Below are 12745 nucleotides of genomic sequence, written 5' to 3'. Positions count from 1 at the left end.
AGGACACGTCTGTCCTCACAGAGGGGATCAGGAGTGTGTCTTACTTCTACTGGAGGACACGTCTGTCCTCACAGAGGGGATCAGGAGTGTGTCTTACTTCTACTGGAGGACACGTCTGTCCTCACAGAGGGGATCAGGAGTGTGTCTTACTTCTAACTGGAGGACACGTCTGTCCTCACAGAGGGGACCAGGGGACGTCTTACCTCGACTGCCAGTGAACCCAGACTGTCCAGGAGGTTGTTGGTCGCTCTGGCCACCAGTTTGACGGCCTCTGGGTCGGACCTCAAGTCCCTCTGAGAGACATAAAGAGACAAGAAGGTATATAATATAATATATATATATATATATATATATATATATATATATATATATATATATATATATATATAAATAAAACACAGTAAGCATCAGTATGCAGGTCCTGTACTGCAGTACAGGTACTAATAAACAAACACTAATAAATACTAAAACCAACCTATGTTTTAGGTTTCTGCTCGAAAAAACATACCCAAACCAAAAAGGGTGCATCTCAGCAACCACAAAGGCTATTTGAATAATGTTGGTGTTATAATAAAAGCAAAAACCATGTGTGCTTTTGTTCAGATGTGTAAATATTAGTATATTTGTTACTGGTTAAGAGTAAATAAAGATGAAAGACAGCAAAAGTTGAATTTTCAGGTTCGCCTAGAATCCTTGGAAGGTTATCTATTGGAAGGATGCAGAGCAAAGGTCAAACACCACTCAGGTCATAGCAACATATGTGAACAGTCTCTGCAAAGTTTGACCTTGAAAAAGTAAAGCAGAACAAAGTTAGAGGTTTTAGTACGGATTAATTATGCAAAATGGGCATTTGGGCAATTTGAATTTTCTCATGTACCAAACCATATATTTCACTTGTATATTACTTATGGTGTTCAATACATCACATATAGCAGTCTTTGTTGATAATAATATCACTCTTTAGCTGAATGTATAGTGTTTATAATATCACTCTTTAGCTGAGTGTATAATGAGTGTTTAACATATCACTCTTTAGCTGAGTGTATAATGAGTGTTTAACATATCACTCTTTAGCTGAGTGTATAATGAGTGTTTAACATATCACTCTTTAGCTGATCGTATAAAGAGTGTTTATAATATCACTTGTTAGCTAAATGTATACAAAGTGTTTAGAATATCACTCTTTAGCTGAGTGTATAATGAGTGTTTAACATATCACTCTTTAGCTGATCGTATAAAGAGTGTTTATAATATCACTTGTTAGCTAAATGTATACAAAGTGTTTAGAATATCACTCTTTAGCTGAGTGTATAATGAGTGTTTAACATATCACTCTTTAGCTGAGTGTATAATGAGTGTTTAACATATCACTCTTTTCTTTAACTCAACTGTGAACCTTTTCCCTTCCAGCCTGCGGCTGCAGGTTTCAGCGTCTCCGTCCACGTTGCCGTGGAAACGTTGCTTTCACACAGTCGTAGATCTCTTCAGACAAAAGACACGACTTCTGACGGGAGACGAACCTCCGAGCTACGAAAACAGGCCGGGACACGCCTCCTCCCACACACCGAACACACACACCTTGTGTCCTCGGGGGACAGCGTCGCACTATACAACACACCTTCAGAGAGCTCAGGAAGAAGCCAGTGGGAGGAGCTTGAGTTCAGACTATTTCATTGGCTGACTTGAAATGATCGCGTGACCTCTGCTGATAACTGGTGATTCATTAAAAAGACTAATTGATAATGACTAAAGGTGTTTTTTTTTTTTACGTCTCCGCCAATCAGAGCTCTGCCAAGTGACCTGAGGCCGTCAAGCAAGCACGTTCTCACCTGGATGGGTTTCAGGAAGTCTAGGTTCTTCAGGAAGTGGTCCTCGGCGCGGTCCAGCCAGATGGGCGTTTCCCGGCAGAGGACTTCCTGGACCAGCATCGACACCCGTTGGTCCGCAATCGTCACAAAGTCCTCCACGCTCCGCTTGCCCCCCTTGCTGGGACACATGTCCCTCAGGTGGACACCGAAACCTCTCAGGAGGACCTGAGAAGGACGCCAGGAGAGGATGGCATCAGGTGAGTGTTTAGAATATCACTGTTTAGCTGAGTGTAAATTGAGTGTTTAACATATCACTTCAGTCCAGATGAACTCATCGTAGTTTCTTTCTATACTCAGAGCTTCAGTGGTCCTAAATGACTCCATATGAACGGTCAGGTGTCCTCACCTGCTCCAGGTCCACGTCGGCGTCTCGGATCTGCTGGACGTCGTGTTGAGACAGCGAGGCGTTCCTCAGCAGGAACTCCGACAGAACCTCCTTGTCTCGCAGGAAGTGGTGCAGCTTGAATCCTGGAAACAACAAAAAAGAGGATCAGAGGTTCCATCCTTGAGGAGACAGGTGACACCTGAGACAGACACCTGAGGCTACAGGTGAGACGGACGCCTGAGGCTACAGGTGAGACGGACCCCTGAGGCTACAGGTGAGACAGACGCCTGAGGCTACAGGTGAGACGGACACCTGAGGCTACAGGTCAGACGGACGCCTGAGGCTACAGGTGAGACGGACACCTGAGGCTACAGGTGAGACGGACACCTGAGGCTACAGACCTGAGGCTACAGGTGAGACGGACACCTGAGGCTACAGGTGAGACGAACGCCTGATGCTACAGGTGAGACGGACATCTGAGGCTACAGGTGAGATGGACGCCTGAGGCTACAGGTGAGACAGACGCCTGAGGCTACAGGTGAGACAGACGCCTGAGGCTACAGGTGAGACAGACGCCTGAAGCTACAGGTGAGACAGACGCCTGAAGCTACAGGTGAGACGGACACCTGAGGCTACAGGTGAGACAGACGCCTGAAGCTACAGGTGAGACGGACATCTGAGGCTACAGGTGAGACGGACGCCTGAGGCTACAGGTGAGACAGACGCCTGAAGCTACAGGTGAGACGGACGCCTGAGGCTACAGGTGAGACGGACGCCTGAGGCTACAGGTGAGACAGACGCCTGAAGGCTACAGGTGAGACAGACACCTGAGGCTACAGGTGAGACGGACCACTGAGGCTACAGGTGAGACGGACACCTGAGGCTACAGGTGAGACGGACCCCTGAGGCTACAGGTGAGACAGACACCTGATGCTACAGGTGAGACGGACCCCTGAGGCTACAGGTGAGACAGACACCTGAAGGCTACAGGTGAGACAGACACCTGAGGCTACAGGTGAGACGGACCCCTGAGGCTACAGGTGAGACAGACACCTGAAGGCTACAGGTGAGACAGACACCTGAGGCTACAGGTGAGACGGACCACTGAGGCTACAGGTGAGACAGACACCTGAGGTTACAGGTGAGACGGACCACTGAGGCTACAGGTGAGACAGACACCTGAGGTTACAGGTGAGACAAACACCTGAAGGCTACAGTATGTAAATGAGCAGGTGAGGACTATCTAGCCTGCAGCTTTATGTTGTCACACGTCTGCAGGACAAACCTTCCACTCAAGTGGAGCTCAGAGGAAGAAACCAGCAAACTGTTCCTCAGTCCAAAGGTTTAAAATAAACTAGCAATAACCGTGTTCATATCGTATTTATCTAGAACGTTCGAAGGCCATGCGGTCACAGGTGTACATGATCCTTATCCTTATATCATATACATTGAATGTGTTGTTATGTTGATTATACTGGTCACATGACACCTGTCCTTCCTGATAGAGGATCCTCCTCTGTTGCTCTCCCGGAGCTTTCTGCCCCTTTTCTCCCCTTAAAGAAGGTTTTTGGCAGAGTTTCTGTTCTGATGTGAGGGTCAAAGGTCAGAGGACGTCGTATGAGTACAGACTGTGACTCTGGGCTGTTCAAAATACTTTTTATTTAACATGGCACTGTGTGACATCAGCAGCTCAGAGTGATGAAATTGGTCAAATTAGGAACAGCTTCCTCTGAGAGCTCCAACAGCGAAACCCGTCTGATTCAATCATAAACACCCACAGAGAACTACACAACTCTCAGCCAATCAGACGTCAGTATAAACCCTCCAGGTCATTGTGCTAAAAGTTAAACCAGGACTAACACCAGGACTAAGACATGACAAACACCAGAATTAACACCAGGACTATTTTAGGATGAACAGCAGGACTAACATAAGGATCCACACCAGGACTAACACCAGGACTAACATAAGTATTAACACCAGGACTAAGACATGACAAACACCAGAAATAACACCAGGACTATTTTAGGATGAACAGCAGGACTAACATAAGGATCCACACCAGGACTAATATAAGTATTAACACCAGGACTAACATAAGGATCCACACCAGGACTAACACCAGGACTAACATAAGTATTAACACCAGGACTAAGACATGACAAACACCAGAAATAACACCAGGACTATTTTAGGATGAACAGCGGGACTAACATAAGGATCCACACCAGGACTAATATAAGGATCCACACCAGGACTAATATAAGGATCCACACCAGGACTAACATAAGGATCCACACCAGGACTAACATAAGGATCCACACCAGGACTAATATAAGGATCCACACCAGGACTAATATAAGGATCCACACCAGGACTAACATAAGGATCCACACCAGGACTAATATAAGGATCCACACCAGGACTAATATAAGGATCCACACCAGGACTAATATAAGGATCCACACCAGGACTAACATAAGGATCCACACCAGGACTAACATAAGTATTAACACCAGGACTAACATAAGGATCAACACCAGGACTAACATAAGTATTAACACCAGGACTAACATAAGGATCAACACCAGGACTATTTTAGGATGAACAGCGGGACTAACATAAGGATCCACACCAACATAGGTATTAACACCTGGACTAACATAAGGATCAACACCTGGACTAATATAAGGATCCACACCAGGACTAACATAAGGATCAACACCAGGACTATTATAAGGATTAACACCAGGACTAACATAAGGATCAACACCAGGACTATTATAAGGATTAACACCAGGACTAACATAAGGACTAACACCAGGACTAACATAAGGATTAACACCAGGACTAACATAAGGATCCACACCAGGACTAACATAAGGATTAACACCAGGACTAACATAAGGATCCACACCAGGACTAACATAAGGATTAACACCTGGACTAATATAAGGATCCACACCAGGACTAAGAGAAGGATTAACACCAGGACTAACACCAGGTCTAAAATAAGGATCCACACCAGGACTAAGAGAAGGATCCACACCAGGATTAACACCAGGACTAATACAATGATTAACACCAGGACTAACATAAGGATCCACACCAGGACTAACACAAGGACTAAAATAAGGATCCACACCAGGACTAACACAAGGACTAACACCAGGACTAAAATAAGGATCCACACCAGGACTAACACCAGGACTAACACCAGGACTAACACCAGGACAGCAGTCTACTCAGTGGTTAGATTGAAGAGGTTTAAACTGTTCAGCTGATGTTCCAACAGTGCTAACTGACTAACCTTCTGTTTCTACTGTGCAGTCTGAAGAAGATAAAGGTCATTCCAGCTCGTCCCTGGTTGCTTTTATTGTGAAACTCTTCCGTTCTTATTGAAATCTAAGCTTCCATTATTTTTAACAACGGCTGATTTCTTCTTATTCAGCCGTTTCTCAGAGGCTCTTTTGAATGGTTGTGTACGAACAGCTTCAGAGAGGATTTCACCAGTTGAATGAACCGTTGCCACTCTGAGAACTGAACCTGCAACCTTCTGAACGAGGGAGAGAAGGTTGCAGCTGAACAAACTCAGTGTTCATCCAGAGCGACACATCTGAACTCTGACGCTCAGCGGGCAGAGGAGGAGGCATGCTGAGGTCTCTGGTTCTGGTCTACATTCTCTTAAGACTCCCGATGTTTCCACTCGAACGGCTCGATGGGGTTTGCAGAACTCTGACCAGGTGAGCTCACCCGCGAGAAGGTTTCACCAGGTAGAACCTGCCGTGGCTCGTCGCCCTGCCCCCGCTCCCTTCTGACAAACTACACTTCCTGGCCCGTGTGCGATCAGACGTGATTAGAGGGAATAAAAGCTCCATCGGAGGGAGGCGGAGAACCGACAGGTCGGAGCAGGTAGAGAAAAGAAACGTTCCCCGCGGAGAGAAAGAAAAAACTGCTCATTAACACACAAAGGAGGGGAATTCTTTTTGTTCAATGAGCCTTAAGAATCCACGACCTGAAGGGGGACGACCAAAGAACTGGTGACAACTGAAACTGCTGCAGAAATGTCCCGACTGAAATAAACTTCATGATTAAACCCATTACATATTATAATATCTGTGCTTCATACGTATGCAATGATATATAAATACAGCCCCCGAAACAGAAACCATTAGAGTCTCAAGTGAACCAGAGGCAGTACATCCACATTCTAAAAAGAAAGGTTCCCTGGAAGGCATGGACCTGAGGGGTCCACCTTATTTACCTGGTTCTGGTTCTGGTTCCTACCTGATCGGCTCTTCTGCAGCACCTTGAGAGCCATAGCGAGCTCCTTAAATCCATCCAGGTTTTTATCGTTCTGACTGTACAGAAGAATCTTCTTGGCGTCCGAAAACAGACGAGAAATTCTAAAAAAGAAACACAGAAACACAGAACACAGGAAATTGAAGGAAACTGAAGCGTTTTGACACTTTAAGGTTTGTTTCTTCAACATAAAAGAACATTAACAACAAAGTAAGGTTCTAAATGAAAGATCAGAGCAGATTTTCAGAATAAAAGCCTCTAAAAATGCGTTACATGGAGTCGTTGAAGTTGCCGACGACGCCCGGAGACTCGCCCGGCGTCGGGCTCCTGAAGCACGGGTTGTTGGCGTTGCAGAGGATGCCCTGAAGCCACGGCAGCGTGCCGGCCGATGGCATCGCCTTGTTGGGGAAATGACCTTCAGACAGAAAGACAAAAACAGGAAGTGACACCTTTACCAAAGTAAAAGGTCTCCAGAACACTGTATAAAACAGGTGAGAGATGGAGGACGATACGAAGACTTCTTCAGAAAAGGAAAAACAGGAAGTGACACCTTTACCAAAGTAAAAGGTCTCCAGAACACTGTATAAAACACGTGAGAGATGGAAGACGATACGAAGACACGTTTATCTTCCTGCTGTGTTGGAACGACCGGTCCACTGGTTCACCTGGACACCGGTAGATAACCTGTGATTGGCTATTATCAGCTGCTGCACGGAGCATAGGGTTTACGACCTTTGCCCCCGCAGACAAGATGCTGCTATCAGAACCCTGAAGGAACAACAGGCCTCTTCTAATCAACAGCAGATAACAGCCTCGCAGACCGAGATCAATGAGGAATACTTTATATTTCAGACCTTGTGGATACATTCTCTTTATGGATATCGCTATGGAGCGCTGCTTCAGGCTGATGGTGTAACACCAATGTGAACACCGCCAGCCAAGAAACTAGTTCCTCTTTAATACCAGAAGCTCTGTGGGAAGGTTTCAGGCTGAAGTGAGGTCAGAGGTCAGAAGGAGATGAAGGTGGAGGAAGGTTGATGAAGGTAATGAAGGAGATGAAAGTGGATGAAGGTAAGGAAGGAGTTGAAGGAGATGAAGGTAATGAAGGAGATGAAGGTGGATGAAGGTAATTAAGGAGATGAAGGTAATTAAGGAGATGAAGGTAATGAAGGAGATGAAGGTGGATGAAGGTAATTAAGGAGATGGAGGTAATCAAGGAGATGAAGGTAATGAAGGAGATGAAGGTAATGAAGGTAATTAAGGAGATGAAGGTGGATGAAGGTAATGAAGGAGATGAAGGTGGATGAAGGTAATTAAGGAGATGAAGGTAATTAAGGAGATGAAGGTGGATGAAGGTAATGAAGGAGATGAAGGTGGATGAAGGTAATTAAGGAGATGAAGGTAATGAAGGAGATGAAGGTGGATGAAGGTAATTAAGGAGATGGAGGTAATCAAGGAGATGAAGGTGATGAAGGAGATGAAGGTGATGAAGGTAATTAAGGAGATGAAGGTGGATGAAGGTAATGAAGGAGATGGAGGTAGATGAAGGTGGATGAAGGTAATTAAGGAGATGGAGGTAATCAAGGAGATGAAGGTAATGAAGGAGATGAAGGAGATTAAGGTAATTAAGGAGCTGAAGGTGGATGAAGGTAATTAAGGAGATGGAGGTAGATGAAGGTGGATGAAGGTAATTAAGGAGATGGAGGTGGTGAAGGTGATGAAGGTGAATGAAGATGGATGAAGGAGATGAAAGTAATGAAGGAGATGAAGGTGATGAAGGTAATGAAGGAGATGAAGGAGATGAAGGTAATGAAGGTGGATGAGGGTAATTAAGGAGATGAAAGTAATGAAGGTAATGAAGGAGATGAAGGTGGATGAAGGTGATGAAGGAGATGAAGGTAATTAAGGAGATGAAGGTAATGAAGGAGATGAAGGTGGATGAAGGTAATTAAGGAAATGAAGGAGATGAAGGTAATGGAGGTGGTGAAGGTGATGAAGGTGAATGAAGATGGATGAAGGAGATGAAAGTAATGAAGGAGATGAAGGTGATGAAGGTAATGAAGGTAATGAAGGAGATGAAGGAGATGAAGGTAATGAAGGTGGATGAGGGTAATTAAGGAGATGAAAGTAATGAAGGAGATGAAGGTAATGAAGGAGATGAAGGTAATTAAGGAGATGAAGGAGATGAAGGTAATGAAGGAGATGAAGGTGGATGAAGGTGATGAAGGAGATGAAGGTAATTAAGGAGATGAAGGTAATGAAGGAGATGAAGGTGGATGAAGGTAATTAAGGAGATGGAGGTGGATGAAGGTGGATGAAGGTAATTAAGGAGATGGAGGTGGTGAAGGTGATGAAGGAGATGAAGGTAATTAAGGAGATGAAGGTAATGAAGGAGATGAAGGTGGATGAAGGTAATTAAGGAGATGGAGGTAATCAAGGAGATGGAGGTGGTGAAGGTGATGAAGGTGGATGAAGGAGATGAAGGTAATTAAGGAGCTGAAGGTGGATGAAGGTAATTATGGAGATGGAGGTGGATGAAGGTAATGAAGGTGAATGAAGATGGATGAAGGAGATGAAAGTAATGAAGGAGATGAAGGTGATGAAGGTAATGAAGGTGATGAAGGTAATGAAGGAGATGAAGGAGATGAAGGTGGATGAAGGTGATGAAGGTAATGAAGGAGATGAAGGTAATGAAGGTAATGAAGGTAATGAAGGAGATGAAGGTGATGAAGGTAATGAAGGTAATGAAGGAGATGAAGGTAATGAAGGAGATGAAGGTGATGAAGGTAATGAAGGAGATGAAGGTAATGAAGGTGGATGAGGGTAATTAAGGAGATGAAAGTAATGAAGGTAATTAAGGAGATGAAAGTAATGAAGGTAATTAAGGAGATGAAAGTAATGAAGGTGATGAAGGTAATGAAGGTAATGAAGGTAATTTAACCAAGTCTACTCCTTTCTCCTCAGTAACAACCTTCTAGACCCCTACCAGTCTGGATTCAAGGCCACTCAACAGAGACTGCCCTCCTTGCTGTCTCTGAGCAGCTTCACACTGCTAGAGCAGCCTCTCTCTCCTCTTTCCTTATCCTTCTAGACCTTTCCGCTGCCTTTGACACAGTGAACCACCAGATCCTCATGTCCTCCCTCCAGGACCTGGGTATCTCAGGCACAGCGCTCTCACTCTTCTCATCCTACCTCACCGACCGCTCTTACCGGGTAACCTGGAGAGGATCTGTGTCTGAGCCTTGTCCTCTGACTACTGGGGTCCCTCAGGGCTCAGTCCTTGGTCCTCTTCTCTTCTCTCTGTACACCAACTCTCTTGGCTCTGTCATTCGCTCGCATGGCTTCACCTACCACAGCTATGCTGACGACACCCAACTGATCCTCTCGTTTCCCCAATCTGAAACACAGGTAGCAGCACGAATCTCTGCCTGTCTGACTGACATCTCTCAGTGGATGTCTGACTGACATCTCTCAGTGGATGTCTGACCGACATCTCTCAGTGGATGTCTGACTGACATCTCTCAGTGGATGTCCGCTCACCACCTGAAAATTAACCCGCACAAGACTGAACTTCTCCTTCTTCCAGGAAAAGGCTCTCCCACCCACAACCTGACTATTAACTTCAACAACTCAGTGCTGGCTCCGACTCCGACTGCCAGGAACCTCGGAGTGACGCTCGACAGTCAACTCTCCCTGACTGCCAACATTACCACAATAACACGCTCCTGTAGGTACATGCTGTACAACATCAGGAGAATACGACCTCTTCTCACTCAGAAGGAGGAACAGGTTCTGGTCCAGGTTCTGGTCCAGGTTCTGGTCCAGGCTCTGGTCATCTCACGTCTAGACTACTGTAACTCCTCCTTCAGGTCTACCTGCTAATGCCATTCGACCTCTACAGCTCATCCAGAATGCAGCAGCTCGACTGGTCTTCAACCTCCCAAAATATTACCCACAATCCTCTGCTCCTCCGCGACCTTCACTGGTTACCGGGACATGGTCTAACCTCACACCAGGACATGGTCTAACCTCACATCCAGGACATGGTCTAACCTCACAATCAGCTTGTAGCTCCTTCACTTCGAGCTAAACACTCAACAAAGTCACGACTGTTTGCTGTGCTGGCTCCTCATTGGTGGAACGAGCTCCCCATTGACATCAGGACAGGAAGTCTCTACAGACTAAAAACACATCTTAGTGACTACACCTTGAATAGGGAAGGTAGAGCTGTAGTAGCACTTAAATGTCCCTTACCGATAGCACTTTGTAGTTTAGCACTTTAGTAGCACTTAAATGTCTCTTACTGATAGCACTTTGTAGTTTAACTTTATTGAAGAAATTGTACTTGCTTGATTCTTGTTGTTCTGAGTTTGGACTCATGGTTTAATGCACTTATTGTAAGTCGCTTTGGATAAAAGCGTCAGCTAAACGACATGTAAAAGGAGATGAAGGTAATGAAGGAGATGAAGGAGATGAAGGAGATGAAGGTAATGAAGGAGATGAAGGTAATGAAGGTAATGAAGGAGATGAAGGTAATGAAGGAGATGAAGGTAATGAAGGTAATGAAGGAGATGAAGGTAATGAAGGAGTTGAAGGTAATGAAGGTGTGGAACTACGAATTGTTTCTGAACCTGAACTTTGGGTTCTAAAGACTAAATCTGGAGAACTTTTCTCTCTTTTGCTTCAAAGAGACGAGTTTCAACACGTCGGAGCTCACGAGCTGCTGAGTCACTGCTCAAGTATTCTGAGTCTCTGGGTCCTGGTCTTGCTTATTTTCTGGGAGTCCTGGTCTCTCTTATTCTCTGGGAGTCCTGGTCTCTCTTATTCTCTGGGAGTCCTGGTCTCTCTTATTCTCTGGGAGTCCTGGTCTCTCTTATTCTCTGTGAGTCCTGGTCTCTCTCAGTCTCTGTGAGTCCTGGTCTCTCTCAGTCTCTGTGAGTCCTGGTCTCTCTCAGTCTCTGTGAGTCCTGGTCTCTCTCAGTCTCTGTGAGTCCTGGTCTCTCGTATTCTCTGTGAGTCCTGGTCTCTCTCAGTCTCTGTGAGTCCTGGTCTCTCTCAGTCTCTGTGAGTCCTGGTCTCTCGTATTCTCTGTGAGTCCTGGTCTCTCTCAGTCTCTGTGAGTCCTGGTCTCTCTTAGTCTCTGTGAGTCCTGGTCTCTCTGAGCCTCTTCATCACTGAACCCTGTGTTTCATACAAAATGTCAATAAAGTTGTGGACTCACACTCATGCTGCTCGTATGGAGGGTAGCTGAGCCGCACGGCGATGAGGATGAAGAAGATGAGGAGCGGCCAGATGATCTCCACCAGGAGCTGGAGCTGTGACACACACACACACACACACACACACACACACACACACACACACACACACACACACACACACACACACACACACACACACACACACACACACACACACACACACACACACACACACACACACACACACACACACACACACACACACACACACACACACACACACACACACACACACACACACACACACACACACACACACACACACACACACGTTGATCGACAATCAGATCAGAAATCTCCCATGATGCCTCAGCTGTTATCAGGAGGCTATGACCTTTGACCTCCTTCATGTCACCAGAACTAAGAACAGAGCCTGGTGAGTCTGAAGAGACCTCAAAGTACTGCAGTACTTTGTTATACTACGTGTACTGCAGTACTTTGTTATACTCCATGTACTGTAGTACTTTGTTGTACTGCAGTACTTTGTTTTACTCCATGTACTGTAGTACTTTGTTTTACTCCATGTACTGTAGTACTTTGTTGTACTGTAGTACTTTGTTATACTTCATGTACTGCAGTACTTTGTTATACGCCATGTACTGTAGTACTTTGTTTTACTCCATGTACTGTAGTACTTTGTTGTACTGTAGTACTTTGTTTTACTCCATGTACTGTAGTACTTTGTTTTACTCCATGTACTGTAGTACTTTGTTGTACTGTAGTACTTTGTTATACTTCATGTACTGTAGTACTTTGTTTTACTCCATGTACTGTAGTACTTTGTTGTACTGTAGTACTTTGTTATACTTCATGTACTGTAGTACTTTGTTTTACTCCATGTATTGCAGTTTGTTTTACTCCATGTACTGCAGTACTTCTAAACTACCCTTTAGAAGTACTAAAGTACTTCTAAACTAGTACTAAAGTACTTCTAAACTACTAAAGTACTTCTAAACTAGTACTAAAGTACTTCTAAACTACTAAAGTAC

The 12745-nt window shown here is 45.0% G+C and overlaps 1 protein-coding gene across 1 annotated transcript in view; it reads right to left on the bottom strand.

The window, feature by feature from the left end:
* LOC117737592 (phospholipid-transporting ATPase ABCA1-like) overlaps positions 1–12745 on the bottom strand; it is a 65492-nt gene that overhangs the window by 42027 nt on the left and 10720 nt on the right. Inside the window, exons 3-8 of the mRNA XM_034543646.1 lie at positions 11717–11810; positions 6769–6910; positions 6481–6599; positions 2215–2336; positions 1830–2033; positions 204–293 (exon numbers count right to left, since the gene is read on the bottom strand). Coding sequence (XP_034399537.1) covers positions 204–293; positions 1830–2033; positions 2215–2336; positions 6481–6599; positions 6769–6910; positions 11717–11810 — 771 coding nt within the window. The remainder of the gene's footprint in view (positions 1–203; positions 294–1829; positions 2034–2214; positions 2337–6480; positions 6600–6768; positions 6911–11716; positions 11811–12745) is intronic.

This window comes from Cyclopterus lumpus, chromosome 10 (assembly GCF_009769545.1).
Source record: "Cyclopterus lumpus isolate fCycLum1 chromosome 10, fCycLum1.pri, whole genome shotgun sequence".
Taxonomy (NCBI): Eukaryota; Metazoa; Chordata; class Actinopteri; order Perciformes; family Cyclopteridae; genus Cyclopterus; species Cyclopterus lumpus.
Note: the sequence above shows the minus strand (reverse complement) of the source record. Positions and strands in the feature narration are given on the sequence as shown.